This window comes from Pezoporus occidentalis, unplaced genomic scaffold (genome assembly GCF_034315485.1).
Source record: "Pezoporus occidentalis ecotype Australia unplaced genomic scaffold, CSIRO_AGI_Poc_V1 ctg114, whole genome shotgun sequence".
Classification (NCBI taxonomy): Eukaryota; Metazoa; Chordata; class Aves; order Psittaciformes; family Psittacidae; genus Pezoporus; species Pezoporus occidentalis.
In genome coordinates, this window is record NW_026912929.1 from 1,520,943 (window position 1) to 1,547,902 (window position 26,960).

Genomic DNA, 26,960 nt, shown 5'->3' on the forward strand with positions numbered 1-26,960 from the left:
GTGGTGGAGATGTGGCTGAACTCTTCTGAGCAAGCTTTGTGATGGGGGGGCGATGGGGCTCTTATGTAGTGTGGAGATGGTGGTGGAGCTGTTGGATGCTCAGGAAAGGGTCGAGTTTGCGGCTGGATGTTTTATGCCTTAAAACTGCTGCATAGGGTTGATCAGCATCAGCCTTCCTCCTGGGGAGGGCTGTGTTTTGGGATCCTTCACCCTGCATTTGTGTGGGGTGAGCATAGGACCACAAGCCAAAAGCTGTGGAGGTGTAAGTGAGGACCAGGCTTGTTTTTGCCTTTGCACCTTGTAGGGTTGAGGGAGGGTGTTGCTGTAGCTATGTCCCACACTGGGCACATGTCCCACTTTGGTGCTGTGTCTGGTGCTGGACCATGGCTGATGATGGGAGAGGCTCAGTATGGAAGGGCCCAGCTCTGATAGCGAGAAGGATCCTAGTGTCTCCTGCTTCCCACAGCCACGTGGCCGTGCTGGCTGCCTTGGGGCCACATCCCTGCCTCCTGTGGGTCGAGCAGAACAGACCCCTGCAGCGGTCCCTGGTGCTGGCAGGGGGCAGATGCGCTCTGTGGGGCAGTGCTGGAGGAGATGCTGAAGCCACCTCCTCCAGGTACAGCACCGGGGCTGCAGGAGGTGATGCTGGGGCCGCTGCCGGAGCATCCACCGCTCCCTAACAAACTCCAGCAGCCCATGAATCATTCATTTAATCTCTCGTGACACGCCTGTCATTTTCCCGGGCGAGGAGTGGGGAATCTCTTGCCGAAGGAGGTCATTAGCTGTCAGGGATGGTGCCAACTGCCTTCCTGCCTCCGTATCGATTAAACCGCTCCGCCGGCGTGCGGCGGCTGTGCAGGGAATACTGATGGGCAGGCAGGAAGGGGGCTTGGGAGGAGAGGAGGCACCGGCCAGGCTGGAAGGAGCAGCAGAGGTGGGTACGTTGGGCAGCAGCGGGTGCTGGGGTCTTGGTTTGGGGTCTGCTGGAGCAGTGTCATTTTCCTGCATCGCAGATCAGACCTAATGGGTTTTGGGTCTATTTAGAAACCCTCTGTTTTGCTTATTAGTATGTTTTGCCAATTCAGCCTGCTGGCTTGTATGTGCTGTGGTCATTGCTCTTAGATCTGTCCCTAGCTCTGGAGTCTGAATCCCTCTCCTCTGGGTTGATGGTGGACATCTGTGTGACAGGGGTTTATGCCTCATCGGGGTGTTTTGCCTCACCAATTTGGCTCCTTCTGTCCCCTCCTGCAGTATTTCTATGAAGGGAACGACATCAGCGACCTGCCAGTCAACTTGTCCGTGGTCTGGAACGGGAACTTTGTCATCGACAACCCCCAGAACATCCAGGGTGAGTGAGGGATGGGATTGGGATGGGAAAACAGCCCCGTACCCCCCCCAATCTCCAGCCTACCCATCTCCCCAACCCTGCTGCAGTTTGCACCAGCATCAGTCAAATGGGTTTGTTAAACAAGAGGCTCTTCATCAAGAAGCTTTGGCGTTGAGTCCATGATGCTGGAGCCTCCTGCCCATGGGGGTTTGTTCCCTTGGGAGCTACTGGCACGCACGCAGTGGGATGGGGAAGGAGTGGGTACCTGTCCTCCCCTAGCTTCTGTGCCCATGTGCTGGGGGGTCCGTGCTGACCCTGGCTCTCCTCCTGCCTTGCAGCCCACCTGTACAAGTGCTCGGCGCTGCGGGAGAGCTGCGGGCTGTGCCTCAAGGCTGACCCACGCTTCGAGTGCGGCTGGTGCGTGTCGGAGCGGCGCTGCTCGCTGCGCCAGCACTGCCTGGCCTACGAGAGCAGCTGGATGCACGCCACCAGCGGCAACAGCCGCTGCACCGACCCCAAGATCACCAAGGTACAAGGGGATGCTCCGTGCTGCGGGACCCCGGGGTGGAGGGATTGAGATGCGCGATGGGGATGGAGTCGATGCTGTCCAGTGGCACCCCACAGCAGCCAAATCTGCATGGTGTTTAGTCCTAAACACCTCTGGTCACCGTGGGGATTTCCAAGGCTGAAATCCTCTCCATGCACTGGTTTTCTGGCTCATCTCTGAGATTCCCACCACTTCTACGTGTGACGGGAGGATCCTGGGAAAGCCGTGGATCCAGGTTGCTGCTCCCCAGTGCTCACTAGTGCTGGTAGTTCATCATCACCTCCTTCCCTGACAGCTTTTATGACCTTTGCTTAATAACACTGTGTATATTAATGTTCACATGCCCGTCGGGCCGGGCTCCAGGCGCGCTGGAGGGACTGCTGGGTATTTCTGCTGGATACCTTCTGTTTACCAGTGTCTGGCGAGGCCTCGCTGGTGTTAATGACTGGAGCCTTAGCGCAGGATCTGGTCTGTTTGGGTTTCAGTGCCTTATCTGATGGAAGCTGGAAGTGAGAGTGGTGCCTTTTTCTGTACCAGTGTTGTGGTGTGCTGGGCGGCAGCCATGGGGGGAAAGGGGAGCCTCGGCAGCAGCTCTCCAGCCCTGAATCATTGCGAGATGCTGCAGTAACTGCAGGTGTAGCACAAACAGATCTGGTAGCATTTAGGCTTGAGATTGGTGCTGCTCTGCATCAGTGCGTTTAGAGCTGGTGGTCGGTGTGGATGTGTGTAGCTGTTGGTGTGATGCTCCTCTGGCAGCCTGCCTGGTGCTTCCCTCAGCCCCTCTTCTACAGGCCAAGGGGAATGGCTTTAACCTGCCAGAGGGGAGACTGAGATGAGCTCTTAGGCAGAAGCTCTTCCCTGTGAGGGTGCTGAGGCGCTGGCACAGGGTGCCCAGAGAAGCTGTGGCTGCCCCATCCCTGGCAGTGTTCAAGGCCAGGTTGGACACAGGGGCTTGGAGCAAGCTGCTCTAGTGGAAGGGGTCCCTGCCCGTGGCAGGGGTTGGAGCTGGAGGAGCTTTAAGCTCCTTTCCAACACAAACCAGTCTGGGATCCTATGATGCAGTGGTTTCAGGAGGAGCTAGAGCCTCCTTCTTGCCCATCCCTCTGGGCTGATGGTGTCTTCCTGGTTGCTGGGCTGGGAGATGACAATGATTCTTCTCCCTTGGAGTGAAGAATGTCACACCCATTGCTCGGTGGTGGGGACAAGCCCCCTCCAAACCTCTGCAGGGTCCTGTGACCCTGAAGAGCAATGTCCCTTCCCTTGGGAAGGAGGAACCCCTCATCTTTGTCATCCCCTGCCCCTACTGCAGCCGTTGGAGCTGGGGATGAGCCCCCTGCTTGTGCCCACTGGAGCTTGTTGGTATGAAAGGACCCTGTGAAACCAATGAGCAAGAAAGCATCGGTGTTTGTGGGGCAGGAGTTCAGGGGTGGGGGGAAAGGGGAGGCTGGAGCAGCCCTGCTCTCTTCCTCAGCTCCCTCCTTGTTTAGCTGTGACCTCCCCATGCTGGGTGCCAATGCTGTGCTTTCATTCCGGGGCTCCTTTCCCCCTGGATGCGTGGCCCTCATCAGCTCTGCCATGGAGGGGAGGAGGGGAACACAGGGAGTAGCCTTTAACACTCATTTAGAAACACCAAACAAACACCTCCTGGTGGCGCTGGGTTTGGGGGGAACCCCCAGCATGATGCTGGTGGCAGCTGCTGTAATGGGCTCTGATCCTGGCCTTGGGCACTGCTGAGCTGGGTTTAGGCAGCAGTGGTTCCCTGCAGCCCTAGAAGGGGTTTACCCTGTAAGTTGTGGCTGCTTCTGTGGCCCAAAGTGCTGGTCCCAGCTCTGATCCCAGGACACATCCCACAGGCTGCCTGGGTGCAGGGGGACTGGATCCCCCATTCCATGCTGAAGATGATCAGAGCAGCATGAATCCAGTGGTTAACCCCAGAGGTGATGGCTGAAGTGGGGCTGTGCAGAAACACTCCCTGTCTCCTTCCTATTGTATCTGCAGTGGGGTGTCTAAATCCCATCCCTCTGCCTGGACACATGTGGCATCTCCTGGCTTGTTCCTTGGGGGATTTATGGATGTGGCTGTCATTCGGGAGGTCTTTCCCCCTCTGTGGGTTCCTTACAGATGTGTTGGGATTTATCATCTCCCATCTGCTCCTCAGGGGTGATTGTAGGGGAGTAACATGCGTCCTATGGCTCTGCTCCCTTGGCTGATGGGCCATGTTCTCTCCTAGCTGTTCCCGGAGACCGGCCCCAGGCAAGGAGGGACCCGTCTGACCATCACCGGAGAGAACCTGGGCCTCAAGTTTGAAGATGTTCGCTGGGGCGTCCGGGTGGGCAAAGTGATGTGCATCCCCATCGAGAGCGAGTACATCAGTGCTGAGCAGTGAGTGTCTGCAGGGGGATCGCCTCGGTGGGCTGGGACAGGGCTGCTGGTGTTCACCTGGCAGCTGAAGGCATGGGGCTGAACTAGGGGAGAAGGGGCTGCTGGTTGTGGTTGCCCTGGGAGGAGCTCAAAGGCTTTGGGGAAGCTGCCCCCAGCCAACAGCCACTGCCCTGGTTTCTCATGAAGCTGCTGGCACCTTTGTTGGTGTTAGATCCATCTCTTCCTGAAGCCAGCCCATCCCCGCCATGGCACAGGGAGCATCTCAGTGCCAGGACACTGAGCGCTCCCTCCCTGCATCCCTTAGGATCGTGTGTGAGATTGGAGATGCCAGCCCAAGCAAGGTCCACGAGGCGCGGGTCGAAGTGTGCATCCGCGACTGCTCGCCCAGCTACCGAGCCACGTCCCCCAAGAGCTTCACCTTTGTGGTAGGTCCCATGCTGGGGACAGGCTCCATGGCAGGGAGGTGATGCCGAGTGGATCAGTTGGAGGATGAGCCATCATTTACCCACCACTTCCCTGGGGTGCAGGTGGGGATGCTCTGGGCAGGTGATGGGTCATGCTGGTTGAATCTCTCCAAGGTTGCCACTGCTCTGCTTCCCCGTTGTCCTGCTGGCACTGTCACCCTTAGCGCTGTGCCCTGCTGCTGTCCCATGGCTCTCCTTTAGCCCTGTCACCCTCCTGGGGCTATTTATGGATGCAGAATCCGGTCCCCAGCCTTTCTGACCCCAGGGATGCTCTTTTCCTTTGGCAGACGCCCACTTTCTCCCGCGTGATCCCATCCCGGGGTCCTCTCTCCGGCGGTACCTGGATCGCCATCGAAGGCAGCCACCTCAACGCCGGCAGCAACGTCTCCGTCACCATCGGGGGACGCCCGTGTGCTTTTTCATGGTGAGGGGCACGGAGGGCCATGAGGGTGGGCAAAGGGCACCTCCAGAGGCAGCGGAACCCCTGCATAGGGACCCGTGCTGGGGGCATCCGGAGGCATCCCCCCCGAAACCGCTGTGTGTCAGAGGCTATAGGAAGAGCCCCAAGAACAGGGATTCTTCTCTAAAAGCACAAAGCCCCGAGGCATGAAGTGGATAATTTTTAGATTAGGGATGATAATGGAGCGGCTCTTTAAATATTTTCCTGCGGTAATTACTGGTTATCAGCCCTAATCGCTGCTGTTTGCAGCAGCCGCGTGATGGGAACGCTCAGGAGCTGCTCAGCCTTTCCCGTTCCCTCCTGCCTTTTGTTTCAGTTCTTGGTGGGTTATTTTTGTCTGTCTTTTTCCCCTTCTTTTCTCCCTTTCCTCCCTCCCCCGGTAGTTTGAGAAGGGGCAAGGGGCTGGGGCAGCATTGGCCCCTCTCACCCTCTTCTTGCCTCCGCACTGATGGGTTGTGTGTTCCTACCCCAGGAGAAGCGCCCGTGAGATCCGGTGCAGGACACCCCCTGGGCACAGCCCCGGCGGTTCTCCCATCCTCATCAACATCAACCGGGCAGAGCTGAGCAACCCTGAGGTGAAGTACAACTACACCGAGGACCCCACCATCCAGAAGATCGATCCCGAGTGGAGCATCAACAGGTAAATCACTGCTTATGGGGGGCTGTTTTCCACGTGGATCCCCCCACCTCCTGATGGATGCATCTCAGTGCTGCTGCTATAGCCACTGGGCCGTGCTCCAGAGACGGGGTGAGAGGAGTGTGAGCAATGGCTTGGCACCGGGGCCCTTCTGACTCCTGGCCTGTAGTGCTCAGCCTGGCAGGGGACAAGAGCAGAGAGCGCTTTGGATCTGCTTAATTTCAGCCTGACATTTGGCGACGGCAAATAAAATGAACCTATTTCCCATCAGGGAGTTTTTGCAATGTTTACATATTTTCCTAAAAGGTTTGAATTGGCTGGAGAGGAGCCCAAGGAATCCATTAAGAGCCAGTGCCAAGGGGAAACCTTCTCCAGGCTGTTGATGAGGAGCGAGCTCCCCAGGGACATGGCCGAGCTCTCAGGGACAGTGGGGGCTCTTAACACCAACACCAAGGCATGGAGAAAGCCCCTCAGGGCTCAGCCTGTCCTGCCACCCGCTGCCTGCATGGTGAAGGGGGTGACAGAGAGAATCTCCTCCTCCTTGGGATGCTTTCCCATTGCAGACACCTGGTCTCCTTTAGCTTGGGAGCTGCCTTCAGACCCCAAACCCAGACACAGGGTGGGATGCTGGTGTTAGTTAGCAGGTTACATGTCTCTAGGTGGTCCCTGGGTCAGCTGAGATGGTTTGGCAGTGGTGCATGCAGATCCTGCTGGATGTGGTGGCATCTGGATAGGATAAGAGGTCCCCAAGGCATTGTGGCTCACCCAGGCTGGGGCGGATGGGTGTCTGGCTGATGAGGATGGGTGATTCCCTCCCAGAAGTGAGGACCCAGCGCTGAGCTGCCTGTCCTAACCCATTGTCTCCATGTCTCTAGTGGCGGGACGCTGCTGACCGTGACTGGCACCAACTTGGCCACCATCAAAGAGCCCAGGATCCGGGCCAAGTACTGCAGCTCTGAAAGGGAGAACGTAAGTGATGCCGGGCTGGGGCTGGGGGCAGAGCATAAGAAGGAGGAGGGATTCCCTGAGCCTTCTCGCTGCAGAGTCCCTGGCCACGAGAGCATTGAGATCTGAGTGTGGAAAACTGGTGGGATGTTTATGGGATGTCTGCGGGACAGTGACAGAGAGAGCACATCCACCCCTTGCACATCCATTGCAGGCAGGAGTCTCTGCCCCATGGTGGGATGTGGTACCTGTTGATGTAACAGCACAGGACAGGAGATCCCAAGTCTAAACCTCATGTCCAGAGCTGCTGCTTGCAGGAGATCCTTATGGGGTCTGATCCTGCTGGGAGCTGGGTCTGACCTCAGTTGTGCCTCCTGCAGAACTGCACCGTCTACAACGACACGACCATGGTGTGCTATGCTCCGTCCATCGACAACCCTGTGCGGAGCCCTCCGGAGGTGGGCGACCGCCCAGATGAGATTGGCTTCGTCATGGATAACGTCCAGGCCCTGCTCATCATCAACACCACCAACTTCGTCTACTACCCGGACCCTGTCTTTGAGCCGCTCAGCCCCACTGGAATGCTGGAGCTGAAGCCCAGCTCTCCCCTCATCCTCAAGGTAAGGCAGAGGGATAAGGATGTGTCCCTCAGTGGAGGTGGCTTTTTGTCTCTGCACGAAGTCCTGCACTGGTTTGCTTTACGTTGGGTTGGTTTAAGTGTTCCCTATTGCACGAGAACTGACAATCTCGTTCCTTGCTCCCTCAAAGGGCAGGAACCTGCTCCCACCGGCAGCCGGTAACTCCCGCCTCAACTACACGGTGCTGATCGGAGACACCCCCTGCACGCTGACGGTGTCCGAGACCCAGCTCCTCTGCGAGTCCCCCAACCTCACCGGCCAGCACAAAGTCACGGTGAGTGCTGACACTGGTACCCTCTGAACCACAGAGGGTCGGGCTTGATCCCAGCCCTGCTCTGTGCTCATCCTTGGATGAGGACTGGATAGCCGGTGTGCATGCAGGAGCATCCTTCCTGCCCCCCGGGCATCGCTCTCCTTAACTTGTTAGGACCAAATGCTTTGTTCCCTCCCCAGCACACACAACCAGGTGTTCCTGTGCCCTAGGTGGCCCTGCCAGCAGCCTCCCTTCCCTGCTGGGTGCCAAGGCACAGCCTGTGCCAAGGCGGGGGGGGGGACTCCCACCCCTTTCCCTCAGTGCTGGCTCATACCTCAAGGAAGGCTCCTTTGTTAGTGGGGTTGTAGCACAGCAGTGCTCGCTCTCCAGGACCCTGCCAGGTTGAAAGGGACCCAGCACAGTCCCCCCCCCACCCTCCCAGCTATGGGGGAACTCACTTCACATCCCATCTGTTAATGTAATGCTGTCTGAATGAGACATCAAACTGCCTGTTCTGCAGGCACGCTGGCAGCGTGTGTTCTGCATCCCATTAAAGCATCCTGCACTGCTCCGGACCAGCTCCTGCTATCCCTGCATCCTTCCTCCCCTAGGCTGGGAGTCATCCTCCAGCTCTGGGCATTGCAGGAAGGGCTGTCCTTGTGACTCCAGGTCTGTTTTTTACCCCCACCATGGTGCAGATCAAGGCTGGAGGGTTCGAGTTCTCCCCGGGAACACTGCAGATCTACTCCGACAGCCTGCTCACCCTGCCCGCCATCATTGGGATCGGTGGAGGAGGTGGCCTGCTCCTCCTCATCATCATCATCGTCCTCATCGCATACAAGCGCAAATCCCGGGATGCCGACCGGACCCTGAAGCGCCTCCAGCTGCAGATGGACAACCTGGAGTCCCGGGTGGCCCTGGAATGCAAAGAGGGTGAGGGATCCCTGTGCTGTTAACTTGGGGTCTTGGAGGGTTTCCTACTGTCCCAAAGCTCAGCGTGGTCCCACCCTTTCCCTAAAAGAGGAATTGGAATCATAGAATCATTTAGGTTGGAAAAGACCTTTAAGGGCCCAACCATTATCCCAGCACTGCCAAGTCTGCCACTAAACCATGTCCCTAAGTGGCACATCTACATGTCACTTAAATACCTTCAGGGAATGGGCAAAGCTGCTTTGTCAAAGGAAGCAGACTCGTTCTGTGTGGGATTTGGGGATTTTTCCCGTTACAAAATTCCCCTTTATTTCTCGAAATAGGTGGAAAGAGAGCAAGGAGAATAGTGGAGGCTGCTTGGGAGCGGGCAGTCCATCTCTCATTATGTGATAGACAGATGCTGTGAAATTGGACAGAATTCCTTGTATGATCCTGCTGATAAAACCTAATTGCCCATTATCCCCCTGAGCTGGCTCCGGAGGCCCTGACCCTGCCAGCTACAACCACAACCAACCCTGGTGCTGCTGGTGCAGTGGGCACCAAACCTGAGCTAATAAAGCGACGAAAGAAAGGAAGAAACCCCCTTTGCTTCCCCAAATCCCCATCCTTACGTGTGCCTGCGGATGGCACTGGTGACAGGGAGAGGGAAGGGAGCTGGTGGAGGGGATGGTGTCTTGTCTTCCACAGCTGACAGATAAAAGGATCTGCTTTTAATTAAAAGGCACAATCTCTTCCCTGCCTTTTCTCCTTTCTAGTCCCACCAGTTACAGATAAGATAGCACGCCTTTCAAGCTGACGGTTTGTTTTCTCTCATCAGGCTGATGAGCCTGCAGTCCTCTGCCTGCCTCCCAGCTCCCTTTAAAGTGCCTTGAATTGGGTTTTTCTAAGGGTTTGCTCTCCCCTCGCCCCCCAGTCCCTTTCCCTGCTGCATCTCCAGGACTCTTCTCCTGGCAGCTTTTCCCTGTAGGTGCAATTAAAGGTTCAGGACCCCCCCCCCCATCCCATGTCTCATTCCCCTGGGATTCGCTGCTGCCTCTGCTTGGATCCGGAGGTGCTGGGGTGGGTGTGTTCAAGCTCTTCTCTGGAGCAGTATTTAGGTCAAAAAGAAATGAGGACATTCTTGTGGTTTAGGCTAATGTTTTCCCCCAAAAGCTCCAGCTTTGTTCATGCCTTGCCATTCCCTGCTTCCCCTTCAGCTTGGGAGAGCTGAGCAGCAGGGATTTGAGCCCCCTGGGACCTGGTGGTCCTGTTCCCAGTGCTGCCACTTGCTTTATTCTGGTGAAGTCATCCCCTCCCTCTGCAGCTCCATTCCTCCATCTGTGAGATGGGGACAGTGATCAGAGCCTGCGGGGAGGAGGGGTGCGGAGCCCATTCATGCCTGGGGGCCCAGCCGTGGGGTGCAGGCTGGGTGCTGAGGCTGGGTGCTGGGACTCCAGGATGTGTTGGTTTAATTCTGCCTTTCCCACCCCAGCCTTTGCGGAGCTGCAGACTGACATCAACGAGCTGACCAACGACCTGGATGGCGCCGGCATCCCCTTCCTGGATTACCGCACCTACGCCATGCGCGTTCTCTTCCCAGGGATAGAAGACCACCCCGTGCTGAAGGAGATGGAGGTGTGGGTCTGTCTGTCTGTCTCTGTAGCGTCTCACACTGGGGCTCTGCCCCTGCACAAGCCCCCTTGCCCCAAGCATAGGGCTGGAGAGATGCCTTGGTTGGATGCTGGCCTGGTGCAGCAAAGAGCATCTCGCCACGTGGCAGCCAACATGAACGCGGAGCGGCTGCTGACTGCTTGCTGCACTCTGACATTAATATCAATATTTATATTAATATCATTGCTGCTGTCATTTTCTACAGCACTTGCTTTATTCAATTGGGTTTGTTTGATGCCTGACCGGCTGCTCGTTTCTAACAGGCTTGCCTGACATGGCCTGCTTGCTTGGCTCCGTTTCCCCATGCAGAACCCATCCTTGGCATCCTTCCCCTGCTTCCCAAACCCGCTCCCTCTCCTCTCCCGGCCTCCCCACCTCTGTTTCATTTAGTGCATGCAATTGCACACCAATTGGCTTCTCGTTTGCTGGGCTGCTGAGGCCGCTCTTGATGAGGGAAAGGAGGGGGGGGTGACCTCAGCTTCCCCTCGCTGCTGACCCGGCACAGTAATTAATGTCGACGGGGGCTTCACAATGTATTTAGGAGAAGTAATTGGCCCTGGTGCAAGATGCACGGTCACTAATTACAACACAACAAGCTCTTACCAACTGCAAGTGCACGTGCTGCTGGTGTACGCCAGCGTGGCTGCAGCGCGGGGCCCTGGCCCTCCGCCTGCGCTCTTTCCCTGGTCCCTAATCCCAGCTCCGGAGGGCAGTGGGGACCCGGTTTCCATGGATTTCCCCTTGTTTCCATGGATTTCCCCTTGCAGCTCGGGTTTCCGGATGCTCTGAGCGTGAGCGTAGCTCTCCCTGGGGTGCAGCCCTTCCTGCCTGTGCAAACGCCTGTTTCTCCTCTCACCTCTGCTCTTGCTCTTTAGGATTTTCCCTACAGAGGGAGGGGTGGAAAGGGTATCACAAAGGGTATCGGAGGGGGAATTTTGCATTGGCTGTGACAGGCTGGATGGGAGTTTGTCCGCTTCCAGTTCCTAATTCAAAACATCCCATTTGAACGAGCACGCCAGCTCAGCCTGGTGTGGGAAACAAGGGGTTAAAGTTGCAAAGGAGGACAAAAAACCCCACCAAATCCCCAAAAGAGATTAAATAAAGCAACTACAGTTGTGTAAGCTTCATATAATTTAATCAGGTTTGCTTTTATTTGTCTCTTTGCTCCGAGTGTAACATTAGCTATTGCAAGTGACGGGAAGGAAGCGGCGCTTGCGCACGCACACGCTAATCTGCAGCGAGCATCAGGCTGGCGGGACCAGCTCCTTTCTCTTTAGGGTTTGAGGGGGAGGTTTTGGTGCTTGGTAGGAGTTTAAGCCTGATGAAATATTTAATTCAGTGTTGTTCATTTATTTCTGCTAATGATCAGCCAGTTAAACACAGGGAAACCAGGGAGGCGACAGCCTCAGGCATTGCTGTGCTGCTTATGATGGGGTTTCATGTCCTTCTGTGCTCCAATGGGATGGTCGCTGTTGGACAGGACCCGTTCCCCATCCTACTGAGATCCTCCTGCTCTGTTGAAGGGAGAAGTCCTCTTGCTCTGTGGTCACCTTTGTGTGGGCTTGGCTGTCAAAGCACCAGCAGCCCACAGGGATAGGGGTGCACCATCTCTCTGCATCAGTTATTCTGGTGGGGCTGGTAGGTCTCCAGTGCAGCCACTGTGCTCCAGCTGGCTCTTGGGTGTTCCCATGCTGAGGAATTGCCTGGCACCTCTATATCCCTGTAGGGAGCTTGCTGGGCAATGCTGCTGAACCTCAGGCATCTGAGTTACCAGCATTATTGCATTGAGGTCTCTGCATGGTCTGGAGGGAGAGGCTCTGGGAAAACCTAATTTAAAGCATTTCTGTTCCTAGCAGGGCCTTATTCTTGAGCTGCATTAAGGGAAATAGACCCATGTGCTTGCTGTGAGAGAACCCTGAGGATGGAGGCAGAGCATCCTTTGGGGATGCTCTGGGACAGGCGTTTGGGTGATGGGGATGATGGTGGCACCTGGGGATTCCTATTGCAGAATTGGCAAGGTCAGGGTGGGAAAACAGTGGGATTGTCCAATGGGAAGGAATATTTTGGAGGGGAAGTTAAACCCATGAGGAATTCTGCTGAAGGGAAAAGTGTCGATCCAAAGTTTTGATTGAAGTGAAGTGATTTGATGTGTCAAAACCCTGTTCTTCATTTTGAATTGGTGTTTTGAAGTGAAAAATGTTGTTTTGTCTTCAGATACTGATGTGGAATGAAATTTTTCACTTATTCCATTGATGTTTTTTGCCACAGCGAGGCTCTTCTTCAGAGGAAACCATCTTTTCCAATGGGAAAACACTGTGTTGTATAAGTGTTCATTTCTGATAAGGAATGTGGTCAGGGCTGACCAGAGCTGTGCTGACGATGGCAGCGTGGGGATGAGAACATCCCAACCCCATCCCTGCTGGGTCCTGAAGTATGGCCAGAAATACACCTTTAAATGTCTTGAGAGGACAGGGAATGATTCAGGCTGTGTCTGGAGTGGAGTTTCTGTGATTTCCTTCCCTGTCTGAAATCCAGCCCCTCAAAATGAGGCGGGTTTGCTGGTGGTGGAGCTCAGGGTTGAGATGTTTGCTCTCTGTGCAATACCCAGAGCACGTGTTGCAGTGCCTTGGGTGGGGATTGAGCTGCTTGTTAGCTGAAATTGAGAATTACTATTTGTGCATGTGTGTGTTTGGGAGAGAAAGAGTGTGTGATTATGGGATGGAAGTTTGTGTATGTGCCTGCACATGTGTGGCAGAGCCTTTGTATAGATGTGTGTGAATGTATGTACATTATATACAGTGATGCCCTGTATTAACCTGATGCTGGGGTACTACAAACTAGATAATACTTTTGGAGGAACCGGGGTTGATCACCAAATAGGAAGCTTGGTAATATGAAAAGAGCAAATCCAGCTGCTTTTTGACCCATTTTCATCTTTTCCTCTTGTGGGATGAGTGTGAATCCAGCGTCTTGTGCAGCCCAGCGCCTTCTTACTGCCCCCCTGCTCGTGCCCATCTCCCAGCTTTGCTCTATCCCTGCAGGTCCAGGCAAACGTGGAGAAGTCCCTGACGCTCTTTGGGCAGCTCCTGAACAAGAAGCACTTCTTGCTGACCTTCATCCGCACGCTGGAGGCTCAGCGCAGCTTCTCCATGCGGGACCGCGGCAACGTGGCCTCGCTCATCATGACGGCACTGCAGGGCGAGATGGAGTACGCCACGGGTGTGCTGAAACAGCTCCTCTCCGACCTCATTGAGAAGAACCTGGAGAGTAAGAACCACCCCAAGCTGCTACTGAGGAGGTGAGGGACCATTCTGGGGGGGTAGGAGTTGTGGGACAGTGCCCAGGCTCTTCTGAGCTGGTGTCATTGGGGATGCCATCAGTGATGGCTTTGGTGTTGGCTGGTGGTCTGTTGTCAAGCATTTCCTTGCCTGTCTGTGTGCAAGTATAAGGGATGTGGGACCACTTGGACCCAACATTCAGGAGTCAACCATGGGATGTTCTTGCTCTAGTTTGGCCCATGTAGGTTTGTGTTGTCTGGGAAGGAAGGGAGCAATATGCTTGACAGCTAGGTCGGTGCAGTGAGGATGCATGCCGGTGTGTATAGCCGCGGTGATGCCTTCCCGTCTCCATGGGACCAGTGGTCACACACACCTCTCAGCATGTGGGGCAGCTCTTGGTTTGCATGGGTGCCTCCTTGGGGCTTGCCCACCTTGCTGGGCACACAGGGTTTTTCCTGGGAAAGCCAAGCAGCTCTTCCCAATCCAGGAGTCTCTCTGGGGCCGGGAGGAGTGCGAGCAGGAGGCAGCCTGCCAAGCCTGGCCCATCAATATTTAATGATAGCTCTGAGCTCTCCTTCATCACGGGCTGATGAATATTGAGAGATACACCAAGAGCTGAACAAAAACAATTAATAAGCTGCACCAGCCCAGCCTGGGGCCCTGCTTGTGCCATCTTCTCCCTTTGCACTGCTGTGCCTCCCTATCTCCGCCTTCACCAGCCCGGTGCCACCAGCCTGTAGCGAAGGTGCTGTGGGGACAGGGGAGAGCCATGGGGCTGGTTTGTTACCAGGAAGCCTCAAGAGCATCTTTCAGCCATCAGCCAATGTTCATGGGTGGCATGGTCAGATCAGACAAAGCCTGTTGGATTTTTGTGTGCCTGGCCCTGGAGAGAAGACACAGATGTGAGTTGGTCCCAGCTCCAGCCACCTTCCCTTGGCTGGTCTCTTTAAGAGCATAGCTTTGCCTCTGTCTGCTTCATTTATCACATTTAAAAGGGTGACCTTAGTTTCTCAAGTGCCAGAGATGGGGTGCAGAGCAGACCTGTGGCTGCCTGGGTGAGCGGGGGGATCTTGGAGGTCTCGACCCTCTACCCCATCCCTGCTTCCCAAGCGCATCCTTAGGCTCTTCCCTTCTTATCGTCCCTCCATGACACCAGGTTTCACTGGAATACTTAAACTGCATTTCCAGCTCCTGAACTAAATCAATAACATCTAAATAAAAGTCAGGTTGAGGAGGGCAGGAGCTGCAGTGGCTGAGCCATGGGACAAGCACAGGGACAGAAGTCAAGGGCCCATCCTGGTGGAGCTGCAGGAGGTTTAGGACAGGGACGAGGTCCCCATCATCTTGCTTGTGTGTCCCCAGGTGATGTTTAATGGCCTGGAGGGCTTCTCCATCCTTTTGATTAGCCCTGCTGCTGGGTCTGAGGGTGTGCTCACTGCCCAGGGCACTGGATTAACATTGATCTGAGTAAGGAGAGCTCTTACTTGTTTATTTCGTTACTGGATAATCCCCTGTTGCTGTGGCATCTGGCTCTCTTGCGGATAAAGGCAAACACCCACCGGAGCCTGGATGATGACACTTCACATGAGTGTTACAGCCTTGTCACAAAGGTCCTGGGCTGGGGCTGGGGGATATCTGCTGAATAGCTTCAGTCTACCCCTCCATGGCTTTCTTCCTGTGTCCCTTCTCCCTTTTTCCTTCCCCTTGATGCATTAATCTTTCCCAGCAGGGCAGAAAGGCTTCCCTGGAGGCTCAGGTATTACCATCCCCTAATGGTTTAAGGAGGGCTCTGCTATTCCAGGGAGGGCAAAAAGGTCTAAGCCCCCATTAGCACAAGAGAAAGCCATGGAAGGGACCATACGACCCTGAGTCAGCTTGAATAAACTGGCAAAATGGATTTCCTATCCCAGCCATCTGGCCATTGGGAGCTGCTCCTTGCCCATCTGCTGCATGGCATTGCCCTTGGGCAGTGGGACTCCTTCTGGTGGCTCTGAGGTTCTGGTTCCTTATGGGTTTGGTTCCTTGAGTCTCCTGTTTGTATCCCTTCCCCTGGTGCAGCAGGAAGGTCCTTGAGGTTGTTGGTATTGCTGGTGCTTCAGGAGCATCTGCGTCTGCAAGCGGCTGATGTGATGGTTAATGGGTGGATAAGCTGAGGAAGCCTAACCCAGAGGGTGAGGGCTGGCTGGGGGTTTACTTCAGAGGGAGTGGAAGGCATTTAAATAATGGACATGTTAAGGGGAGTATCAGTCTTATGGCCCTGAGAGAGCAGGCTGTGGTGCAGATAGACACCATAAAATGTCCTTGTAGGAACCTGAGCCCTGTGTCCCTCTCTCCTGCTGATGCAGCCCATCCTGGCTGCAGTACCAGCACACCCCCCATGCTGTCTGGACCCATCGTATCTCACACTCATCCCATGGGATCCTGCTCTCCTTCTTGTGCACATCTGCATGGTGGTGGTCCCAGACAGACACAGCCAACTCCCCTGAATCTTCCATGCTTATGGAGCAAGGTGGCATCTGCATTTGAACCATGCTTTAGGAAACTAGGGGCAATCTGTGACCATCAGCTGCATCTCTGAGAGCAGAGAGGCACGGATCCATTTTTGAACTCCTTTTGGAGCTGGTGGTTGCAGCATTGTACACTGCAAGCTGCTACATCACCACCCCACTCTGAGGGGACACACAGAGACCCGGATTTCCACCATGGAGTCAAGAAATGGTTAAATCCCATGGGACAAGGTTGTACTTGGCTCTCTGGTTCTCCAAATACACTGGAGACCAATTTGCTTCTCTCTCCTGGAGGGCTGCCATCCCTCAGCCTTGACGATGGGCACCCTTTCCACTAGAGCTTTACTGTTTGCTTGTGCCCCTTTGCTTCGAGGCTCCTCCCTTTCCAGATGACCCCTTCTATAGACAAAAGGAATTCAGCTGTAGTCCGAGGCTGAGGTGTCAGCAGGTGGGATCAGAGCCCTTTAATATCCCCTGCTGATGGCTTTGCTCTCTGCCTTCCCTGCAGGACGGAGTCGGTGGCAGAGAAGATGCTGACCAATTGGTTCACGTTCCTGCTGTACAAGTTTCTGAAGGTGAGTTTGGGAAGGGATGGCAGCCCCATGTGGGCAGGGAGGGGGTACCAAGGCCTGGGGTGATGCTCTGCTGCTCCCTCCCAGAGTAGCTGTCACTTCCCAGGTCTCCATTCCCATCCTGGGATTCTGAGATGTGATCCGTGGTAATGGGCCTCCTTCTGGAGAAATAGCTGAGATTGAGAAATGAAATCCAGACTGGAATTGCTTAATGCATAGTGGAGATAGGATAAATCTGAAGCAACTCAGCTGAGCCTTGAACCCCTTTGGAGCAGTTCCCATTCCTCCCTCCTTGCCTCTGTTTGTGTAACTCAGGAGGAAAAAGCCCTTGGAGCTTGTCCTTCTGTAGATGTGACTGTGATGGGAGGATGTTTCTGCCTGTTTGAGCTGCAGTTGGATGTACTTCACTCTTCATGCACAGCTGCTGCTTTTCCTTCATCTCTTTGACCCTGAGGCTCTGCGGTAGGGGGATTGTTTCCCTCAAGTGTTTCTATCACTGTTTCCCTTCTAAAAGGTGCCCTGGTGGGGATGGACACCCCATGGGGCGTGTTGGCAGCCAGGACACAGCTCTCTTCACTGTGCATCCACGGGGATGCAGAGCTTGAATCCACCTTTTTCCCACCTTCATCGCAATGGCAGCAGAGAATGCTGAAGCCCCAGGGCTGTTTTTACCCCTGATTCATCCATCCCATATCGGGAACGTTTATTCCACCAGCACCAGTGCTTCCACCCTCTGGACCCAGTGGGTGAATGGTGCCTGCTGTCCTGCTGCTGCTTTGCCAGTGAACAGAGCCATTCCTTGGGATGCTCCGTGCAGCGAAGCTGGGTGCCACGCAGCAGGTTTGGTGGGATTTCATCCCTCATTAAGATAAAGAGAGTTTGAACCATTTCCAGCCAAGAGATGAGAGCGAGCAGAGCCTGTGCACAACTCGAGTGATCATCAGCGAGAGGTGATTTATAATATCACTTACATGCACTTGGCTTTTTGCCTCTGTCGAGGGATAGCCTCTATCTGTACAAATCTAGCTGGAGCGTGCAGCAGAGATGCTTTCCAGGGCTGGGGAGAAGAAGAGCTGTGCTGGTCACGGGGAGATGTCAGACCTCCTGCTGCCCTGTTGTGCTGGGGCTTTGCATGTGGGGTAAGGTAGGATGCTGGCAGATGGGTCAGTTGGATAGGCAGGAGTAGCCTATAAACCCCCTTAAGGCTCCTTGAAGTGGACAAGGTTGGGCTTTGGCTGCTGCACAGCATCCAAATGCCCACAGTGGTGTCTGGGGATGTTGTGTTTGTGTTTGTGTGTGGGACTTGATGCCCTTGGCCTGTCCTAGGTTGGGCGTGTGGGCAAGTGGTGAAGTGATGGGGCATGTTCACCTTGTTCAGAAGCTGCTCATGTGCCACCTCTGTCCTGCATTTGTCCTGTCCTCCTTAAAAGAGACTTCTGGGGACGTCACCAGTGCAGGGCAGGACTGAGGATAAGGAGTAGCAGGAGAGAGACGTGGAGATGGGACCAGTACAATGGCTTTTTATAGTCCTTGGCTGTGGTGTCCAACCACAGAGGTGTCACAGCAGACAGTTTGCCAGCAGGGAAGTTGCACCAGACCTTGGTTTGGTCCATGTGAATGAGGCAGGAGGACGTCCAGGAGCTGGATCAGCTCCCAGCAAACCTCCCTGGAACAGGGCATGAGGGATGGGGACAGGGACAGGATAGCCCCCCCCGCCCAGGGCCAGCAGTGTGGGGAGCCAGTGAGGGCTGGTTCTTCCACAGGGACCCTGGAGTAGCATTTATCAGACTCTTAATGAGACACCCCGGGGAAAGGGAGAGGGATAAATGGAGGCAAGTGCTGACAAATGCAGGATATTAGGTGCCTGATGAGCTAGATCTAGTCAATAAGACAGTTTGAGCATGGCTGGCTTGCCTCAGCCTGCTCCCAACGCATGCATCAGGGCTGGCATCATGGGCATGGCTGTGTTTGGGGGCTGGTTACCTTCCATCAACCTGTGGGGCTGCCAGACCCATCTCGGTGGTCCCCTCCTGTATCTCCCGCAACGGAGCGCATCTTGGGGTTACTGCCCAGTGCTGGTTTCTGCAGCTCCTGTTCATTGTATTGGTCTCTGTCAAGGATGAACCCTAAACCATCCTCATCCGTAGTGGCTCATTGAGCTGTGACCCATGTCAGTGTCTTGGTCCTCAAGAGCTGCTGGGGACAGAGAGGTTGGGACTGAGGTTTTGGATTGCTTCAGTTGACCAACAGGTCAGAAGGAGACCAGGATCATGGGGCACACAGGAACCACCAGAAGCCCACATGGTATAAGTGAAGTGATATGTCTGTCACCAGGACCTCTGATGCCTCCATCCCTCATGGGAGACCATAGGGCCAGCTCTGTCCATGCATCCAAGAAGAGATTTATTCCCCATCAGCTCCACTGGTGTGTGAGGAGTGGAGGAGGCGATGCTGTGATGCCTGAAGTAGAACCATGGCCGATCCCACCTCTCCTAGTGGGGATCCTGCAGAGCTGCAGATGTTGAGACAGTGACTATGCCTGGTTGGAGAGAGGAAATCTATGGGCTGAGACAGGAGCAGCCGTGCCAGATGTGAGCAGGAGCCCTGCTCCCAGCTCTCCTCCATCCATCCATCGATCCCACTTCCACACACTTGGAAGTTTTACAAGGAATTTTTACAAGCAACTGAAAGAAGCAACTTGAGCCTTTCCCCTGTGGCTGGAGGGTGGGCTCAGGGTGCTGTGGGAGCATCACTCATTGGCCAGCCCCACTCTCCTGCCTCACCAGTGATGCTCAGCACAACACCCACCTTGGGTGTCTCGCGTTTCCAAGCTGACTTAATGAAGCCAAGTTTGCAAATGAAACCTAATTCCAAAGGCAGGCGTGTTGTCGGGAGGCTGGGGATGATGTATGCCTGTTCCTGCTCGTTAGCAGCTGTCTCTTTAATTACCGCAGATGCTAACGAGATGCTACCAGCATATGGTGACAGGGAGAGCAGCCGCACTCCGCACCAAAGGACACTATCTGGGAGGCGGCCGGGAGGGAGGGATGAGGGCCGGGGGGTTACATCTGCTGGGGACTTGTTCCTGGCCTCTCTGCTCCCATTGTACCTGGTTTAGTCCCTTAGGGCTGATGCCTGTATCTGGAGGGGCTCATTGGGATGCAGCTCAGCGGAGAGGTTTGGGCCCTGGGTGATGAAAGGGTGTCCACTTGCCGCCAACTCGCGGCTGCTTGGTGCCTCCAATCTCAGCGGGGCCTTTGCTGTTCCTTGATTGCTGCAGTTCCAGCATCTCTTTGGAAGAATCTGCTCCAGTTTCCCTTTCCCTTCCTCCTACCTATGAGATAGATGCTGAGGTGGCTCTGGCAGGCTCTGACTATAGCGGTTTGGTTGGGGGGACACGTAGGTGGTAAATGGTTTTGCTGCAGGTTTAGCATTGCCTGGTCGCCTCCATCAGCTGGAATCTGGAGTAGGGTTGTCAATGAGTTGTTCGTTTGCTTTTCCTTCCCAGTGGCTCTGGTTGGCTGTGCCCAGCATCCTATGGAGAAACCTCCTTTGACCTTCTCTCCTGGCAGATTCCAGAGCTGCATCATGGTACCTGGGAAGAGCCCCCAGGCTGTCCCACTGCACCGTGCCCTTTCCAGTCCTCTGGTGCTTCTCTTGGCTGGACCAGCTCAAAAGATACAGGCTATAACCCATACACACAGTCCCCAGACCCAACCTGCTCTTCACTAGCCTGGAATTGATGCTGCAGGGCCGCTGCAGGCTCCTGACACAGTGGTGGTTCCTGAAAGGCAGAGCTGGTGTCTGGCGCCTTCTCACCTCTTCCTCTTCCTCTTCTCCATCCCCTGTCCTGCAGGAATGTGCTGGGGAACCTCTCTTCATGCTCTACTGCGCCATCAAGCAGCAGATGGAGAAGGGACCCATTGATGCCATCACAGGAGAGGCTCGCTACTCCCTCAGTGAAGACAAGCTGATCCGGCAGCAGATTGACTACAAAATGCTGGTTAGTGCAAGCAGGAGCCTCACTGGTACTGATGCCAGGACTACAAGGGCCAGCCATTTAACAAGGTCTTGGAGGCACCCAGAGAGCTTTGCAGAGAGTGGTGTGTCTCTTGTTCTCCTCTGCAGCATCCCTGAGGTGCCTCTTGCCTTCTCTGTGTGATGGCCCATCTCAGAAATGGGTCCTTTGCATGGCAAGGTTTGCCCTTGCCATGGAGCTGAGAAAGCCAAACATGAACTCAGTCCCCCTCTTCACCTCTGCCAGCAAACCTCATGGTTGGCCTTTAAGGTCCTGTCCAACCCAAACCATTCAATGACTCTAGCTGGAGATTTGAGGGTGGTGGGGAGAAAGGCAGAGCAGGGATGTGCCAGGTGGCCACCCCACAGCAGCCCAAGAGGTAGCAGAAGCCATGGGCTGTGCACAGCTGTACCCCATGTCCTTGGACCTGCCTTTGCAGCCAGTGCATCACAACCTCTCACTGGAGTCTTTCTGCCCCCCTGTGCTGTGCAGACCCTCAACTGTGTGAACCCCGAGAACGAGAACGCCCCAGAGATCCCCGTCAAGGTGCTGAACTGCGACACCATCACGCAGGTGAAGGAGAAGCTGCTGGATGCTGTCTACAAGGGGGTGCCCTATTCCCAGCGCCCCAAAGCCGGAGACATGGACCTGGGTAAGAGGGGCCGAGCACTGCCCTTGGGGGAGCAGGGATGCGACAAGGAGCAGAAGTGTCAAAGCCCCTGTTTAAAACAGGTTGATCCACATCTGCTTCAGGTACCTGGCAGGACCAGAGCATTTGTGCTTCTCCAGTCCACTTCTGCTGTGCTGGTAGCACTGATTTTATGGGGACCTGTGCATGAAAGTGTGGGTCCTGCCAGTAGAGAGGTTGGGAAGTGGAGCGTTCTTGGCTCTGGCTGTGTTCCGGATTGCAGGCTTGAGGTGGCTGAGGGCCAACGGGGAGAACAGTGTTTATAGCCCTGTTCTTAAAGGAGGGGCAGGAGAATGGTGAAGAGAGAAGCAAAAGAAATGGTTGCCAGGGTCACATTGATGCTGTCTTTCCTTGGGGACTTGGAAACAGCTTTTTCCCAGCACCGTGTGGGTAGCCATCAGTCCTAGGGTTCAGAACGTGGTGGGAGGGCTCTTCTGTTGATACCCAGACCTTGCTTGGCTCCTATCACCCACTAACCACGGGCCCTTCTTGCTGACGGGGACAGAGTGGCGGCAGGGCAGGATGGCCCGGATCATCCTGCAGGATGAGGATGTCACCACAAAGATCGACAATGACTGGAAGAGGTTGAACACCCTGGCCCACTACCAGGTAAGGCTGTCCATGGTGGAGAGAACTGAGCAGACACCAGCTACCTTGAGCCTGAGCCATCTCTTCTCCTTCCTCAGCTTGGTCAGGGCCTGGGCTTGGGTCTCCAAACTGTGCTGCTCGTCCGTGCTCATGGCCAGGAGATCTTCAGCCACTTTCCTGGTGGAACAGGAAAGTTCCATAACTTGAACATAAACCTGTGTTTATGTCCTTCTATTTAAGGAAGGACATTCAAGGATGTCCTTCCATTCAAGGAAAGACATTCAAGGACGTCCTTCCATTCAAGGAAAGACATTCAAGGATGTCCTTCCATTCAAGGAAAGACATTCAAGGACGTCCTTCCATTCAAGGAAAGACATTCAAGGACGTCCTTCCATTCAAGGAAAGACATTAAATAGAGTATCTCTAGGACTTTCAGAGGCTGATTCCTGCTCTGATCTTACTTGGCCATTTTCACACCAAGGAGTCTGGTGTGTTCTGGTCTGACCCCTTCCCATGAGCTGTTAGACGTGGATATGTAGGTCTCCTTTGCTGGAGATGGATGTCCCTGGGTGGGATGCAGTGGAGCTTCATCCCCAGGCTGGTTTCTCCCTGCTGCCTCTCCCCTGCTCATCCCATCTCTGCCCGCAGGTGACGGACGGCTCCTCGGTGGCCCTGGTGCCCAAGCAGAACTCAGCGTACAACATCTCCAACTCCTCCACCTTCACCAAGTCCCTCAGCAGATACGGTGAGCGTGCAGGGGCACCCTCCGCTGTGCTGGCAGGGGAGGCAGCGCCGGGCTGGGCTGGCAGACCAAGGCACAGGGCAGGTGATTCATTAACTGTGGCTCTCGTGAACAGGGTCCTCCAATCCCCAGCTCTCCTGCACCATTTCTGGTGTTGGAAGGGAGCAGATGCCCTCAGCGCATCTCTTTGTGTCAGGCTCGGGGGTGAAATGGGGGTGTTGTGGCTGCTGCTACGGGGTCCCCTCCCTTTAATCCCCCTGAAGGCTAATTCAAATTAGGGACGCTTTACGCCTAAATGAGCAGAGTTGAGGACTGCGGTGAATGTGCTGGCGAGTGTGCTTCAGCCGTGGTTTGGAAGGGGATAGTGTGGTCAGCTCAGGCTGACACAGGAGGCATCTGGGACCTGTGTGTTGGGAGCATGCAGAATCCCTTCCACCACGGTCCTGGCCCCTGTAGCCTTGCATGTAGCCCGGTAGACTGAGGATGGTCCCACCAGAGTTCCCAATCCATGGCTGATCCCAAAGCTCCCGTTTCACAGCCATGACGTGCGGTGGGAAGGGGGATGATGGGGATGGTGTCAGGGTGGAGGCGGGCAGGCTGTGAGCATCCCCTGTGCTCGGTGTTGCAGAGAGCATGCTGCGCACGGCCAGCAGCCCCGACAGCCTGCGCTCCCGGACCCCCATGATCACCCCCGACCTGGAGAGTGGCACCAAGCTCTGGCACCTGGTGAAGAACCACGACCACATGGACCAGCGCGAGGGCGACCGGGGCAGCAAGATGGTCTCTGAGATCTACCTGACCCGCCTGTTGGCCACCAAGGTACGGCCCAGAGACAGCTGCTGAGTGGGGAAAGGCAGGGACTTGGGTTCTCCATAAGTTCCTTTATAGGAGCATGGAATGGTTTGGGTTGGAAGGGACCTTAAAGCTCATCCAGTTCCAACCCTTCCCATGGGCAGGGGGACACCTTCCACTAGAGGAGGTTGCTCCAACCTGGCTATGAGGACTGCCAGGGATGAGGCAGCTGCAGCTTCTCTGGGTAATTCATGCCATTTGTATGCTTTTAGCATGTCAGATCATGCAGTGAAGGAGGTATCACTGCAGTGTCTTTCCCAGTATAAACCACTGTAGGGTTACACAGACTGCACTGTGCTTCTCTTCCAGGTGGTAGGAAGAGAAGTGAATTTGCCTTCAAGGCCAAGCTCTACTGAAGTCTCACCTCCCTGCTGGTGCTGGGTGTTGCTGAGTGGTGTTTCTCTCTTTCCCCTCCTCAGGGCACCCTGCAGAAGTTCGTGGATGACCTGTTTGAGACCATCTTCAGCACAGCACATCGTGGCAGTGCGCTGCCCCTCGCCATCAAGTACATGTTTGATTTCCTGGATGAGCAAGCTGATAAGCATCAGATCAATGATTACGATGTCAGGCACACCTGGAAGAGTAACTGGTAATGGAGAGGGGCACTGGGACGGGGGGGTAATGATATCACAGCTACAATGCTTCCAACCCTGCCTTGCAGGCAGCAGAAATATGTCTCTGGAATGGATCCAGGACACGAGAGGCCCATATCTCTGTATTTCGGGGGTGGGTAAATCCCTCGCATGCCTTCCTGCAGCAGCAAAAATCCCAGGAATGCAACGCTCCCTCACCCTTCCATCCCCAAATCCCAGCCACACTCTCCCCCTGATGGCTGGAGCCAGCAGCTCCCTTCCCATCTCACCTTAGGCAAAGGCTTTCTCCATCTGAGATGCCAGCCCCAGTTCCCATCTCGCCTGTCCTAGAGGTGTCTCCACACTCCCTCCCATTGCTCAGCCCTAACAAAGTCAGTGTAAAGCTGTCTCAGCATCGTCCATGGGGAAGCAGAGTGGAGTGGGTGATGAGACCTCCACCAGTGCCACGCAGGGACCAGGGCTGGAGCTCCTGCTCCCCAAGCCCCTCTCTTGGCATTACTCTTTGCTGCTGCCTCACTGATTCCATCTCTCTGGTCCCGCTGTTTCTGGTGGTGGGTATGTACATTCCCGTGTCTGGCATTTGTTAAATGGCAGCCAAATTGCTTTTGTGTAGTTCAGTAACTGTTGGCAATTAGCAGGGCAGGAAAAGAAACATTTTTAAAGGGAGATGTGAGAGCGCAGAAGTGCTTGGAACTGATTTATAACTCGGCTTTCTATATTAAAAGAAGGAGTGAAAGGCAAAGGAGGATAAAAAAGCCCCACTCCACAGGGGCTGGGCATGCAGGCTCCTGCATACTAATGCCTGTGCTTATCTCTGGGTGCTAATTCGATGTGTGGAGCTCATTTCTTGAGGCCATTCCGTTCACAAATGAAATATGTACATGCACCGGGTACCCTCATTAGGAAAGTCCTGAGGAATGAAGTGTGTTTTGTCTAAGATAAAAAGCATCGCTGGGTGTTGGTGCCGAGGAATGACAGAGCCGAGAGGCTTCCTGATGGGGGGAGGCCCTGAGGTTCTCCTGGGAGAGGAGAGGGGCAGCGGGATTGGGAACTGGAGCCACAGAGGGTGGCATGCGTGTCAGTATGCAGCAAACATCCAGTCAGTGGCTGGCCAGGAGACCTCCACAGCCGAGAGCTTTATTTCCAGTGTCTGAGGCTGTCTCAATTCTCTTCTGGTGTTAAATGTGCTAATGAGTCCCTTGAGGAGTCCAGTTAACTCCCTCCTCCAACACGGGAGATGTGTGAGATGCCACACGGTGCCTGCAAAGGGAGTATGGATGCGAGAGGAGGGGACCATGACTGGTCTGACCCATGGGCTCAGCCGGGGCTCTTCAGGACGAGTGGATCCCTGGAGAAGCTGCACTGTCCTGGTTTACCTTTGGAGATGTTGGCAGTGCTGAGGAATGGAGAGCTGTGGCCGTGTGGGGCTGGGCAGAGGGGAATGGCCGGGATGTTTGCATCCCTGGGATGCTGGGAAAAGCAGCGTGCCCAATTCTGGGTCATGGAGAGCACCTTCTCTATATCCGGAGGTATGTATTGTGATGTGTGCCCCTGCAGAGCTTGGTTCAGATGCTGACCCCTGTTTCCTTCCTTCCTTCCTCAGTCTACCTCTACGTTTTTGGGTGAATGTGATTAAGAACCCCCAGTTTGTGTTCGACATTCACAAGAACAGTATTACTGATGCCTGCCTATCCGTGGTGGCTCAGACATTCATGGACTCCTGCTCAACTTCTGAGCACAAGCTAGGAAAAGACTCTCCCTCCAACAAACTACTGTATGCCAAGGACATCCCCAACTACAAGAGCTGGGTAGAAAGGTGAGTAGATTGGGCAATAGCTCCTTGCTTCACCTGGAGGACTTAACAGAGGATGTATGTGGGTTAGGGGACTTGGGTCTTTGGGAGGGCTCCTCTTGGCAAGTATCTGAAGAGGGACTACAGTGATGCTTGCAGAAATCGATCTTCTTTGGGAGATGATGTTTTCTTGTGATTGTCTCCTAAAATGAGCTTGCAATGACTGCTTGTAAGAGATATTTGACTTGCTCAGGGGGTGCTAAAAGCAGCTTCCTTAGGCTGTCTGATGTTTGCTGGTGTAAAAGCTTGGTCTGTAACTGGGGAATTGCTAACATCTCCCTTGGCTGCTTTCAAAGAGCAGTGAGAAGTCACTCTTGGACTGGAGAAGCCTTTTTTGCACCATGACAATATATACAGGTTCTGCTGAAATTACCATTTCCCATCTCTCATCCATCAGAGCATCTTGCCTGGCATCCTCATGAGAATACATGCTCTGAGGCAGTGCTTGGGCTGCTGTCACTGTGCTGGGGAGCAGGGAGAGGAGAAGGTCCCCTGACTCCTTCCATCACCCTCCACCTTCACTGTTAGCAGATGAGAGATCTTTTCATGCCCCACTGAATTAATGCAGTGTTAAAGGTTTAGGGTTTGAATGCTACTGATTGCAAATTGATGCACTTGGGCATATTATCCTTTTGGGAGAGAAACCTAGGAGATGCCCTTCAAATAGAGCTGCTGTTAAAACCATAGAATCCCAGACTGGTTTGGATTGGAAGGGACCTTGAAGCTCACCCAGCTCCAACCCCTGCCATGGGCAGGGACACCTTCCACTAGAGCAGCTTGCTCCAAGCCCCTGTGTCCAACCTGGCCTTGAGCACTGCCAGGGATGGGGCAGCCACAGCTTCTCTGGGCACCCTCACAGGGAAGAGCTTCTGCCTAAGAGCTCATCTCAGTCTCCCCTCTGGCAGGTTAAAGCCATTCCCCTTGGCCTGTCCCTGCAGGCCCTTGTCCAAAGCCCCTCTCCAGGTTTCCTGCAGCCCCTTTAGGCACTGGAGCTGCTCTGAGGTTCCCCCTTAAAGAGCCTTCTCTTGTCCAGGCTG

The 26,960-nt window shown here is 54.7% G+C and overlaps 1 protein-coding gene across 2 annotated transcripts in view; it reads left to right on the top strand.

Annotated features, from left to right (window-relative positions):
• PLXNA1 (plexin A1) overlaps nt 1-26,960 on the top strand; it is a 105,421-nt gene that overhangs the window by 69,205 nt on the left and 9,256 nt on the right. The window contains exons 11-30 of one of the 2 annotated variants that reach the window (XM_062636763.1): nt 1,252-1,348; nt 1,666-1,856; nt 4,105-4,256; nt 4,561-4,681; nt 5,008-5,144; nt 5,653-5,820; nt 6,693-6,786; nt 7,143-7,382; nt 7,531-7,674; nt 8,352-8,586; nt 10,055-10,197; nt 13,275-13,531; nt 16,527-16,593; nt 20,447-20,593; nt 21,101-21,260; nt 21,802-21,905; nt 22,533-22,710; nt 23,255-23,445; nt 23,898-24,067; nt 25,675-25,887. In XM_062636763.1, coding sequence (XP_062492747.1) covers nt 1,252-1,348; nt 1,666-1,856; nt 4,105-4,256; nt 4,561-4,681; nt 5,008-5,144; nt 5,653-5,820; nt 6,693-6,786; nt 7,143-7,382; nt 7,531-7,674; nt 8,352-8,586; nt 10,055-10,197; nt 13,275-13,531; nt 16,527-16,593; nt 20,447-20,593; nt 21,101-21,260; nt 21,802-21,905; nt 22,533-22,710; nt 23,255-23,445; nt 23,898-24,067; nt 25,675-25,887 — 3,209 coding nt within the window. The remainder of the gene's footprint in view (nt 1-1,251; nt 1,349-1,665; nt 1,857-4,104; nt 4,257-4,560; nt 4,682-5,007; nt 5,145-5,652; nt 5,821-6,692; nt 6,787-7,142; nt 7,383-7,530; nt 7,675-8,351; nt 8,587-10,054; nt 10,198-13,274; nt 13,532-16,526; nt 16,594-20,446; nt 20,594-21,100; nt 21,261-21,801; nt 21,906-22,532; nt 22,711-23,254; nt 23,446-23,897; nt 24,068-25,674; nt 25,888-26,960) is intronic. The other variant, XM_062636772.1, reaches the window with a different exon arrangement.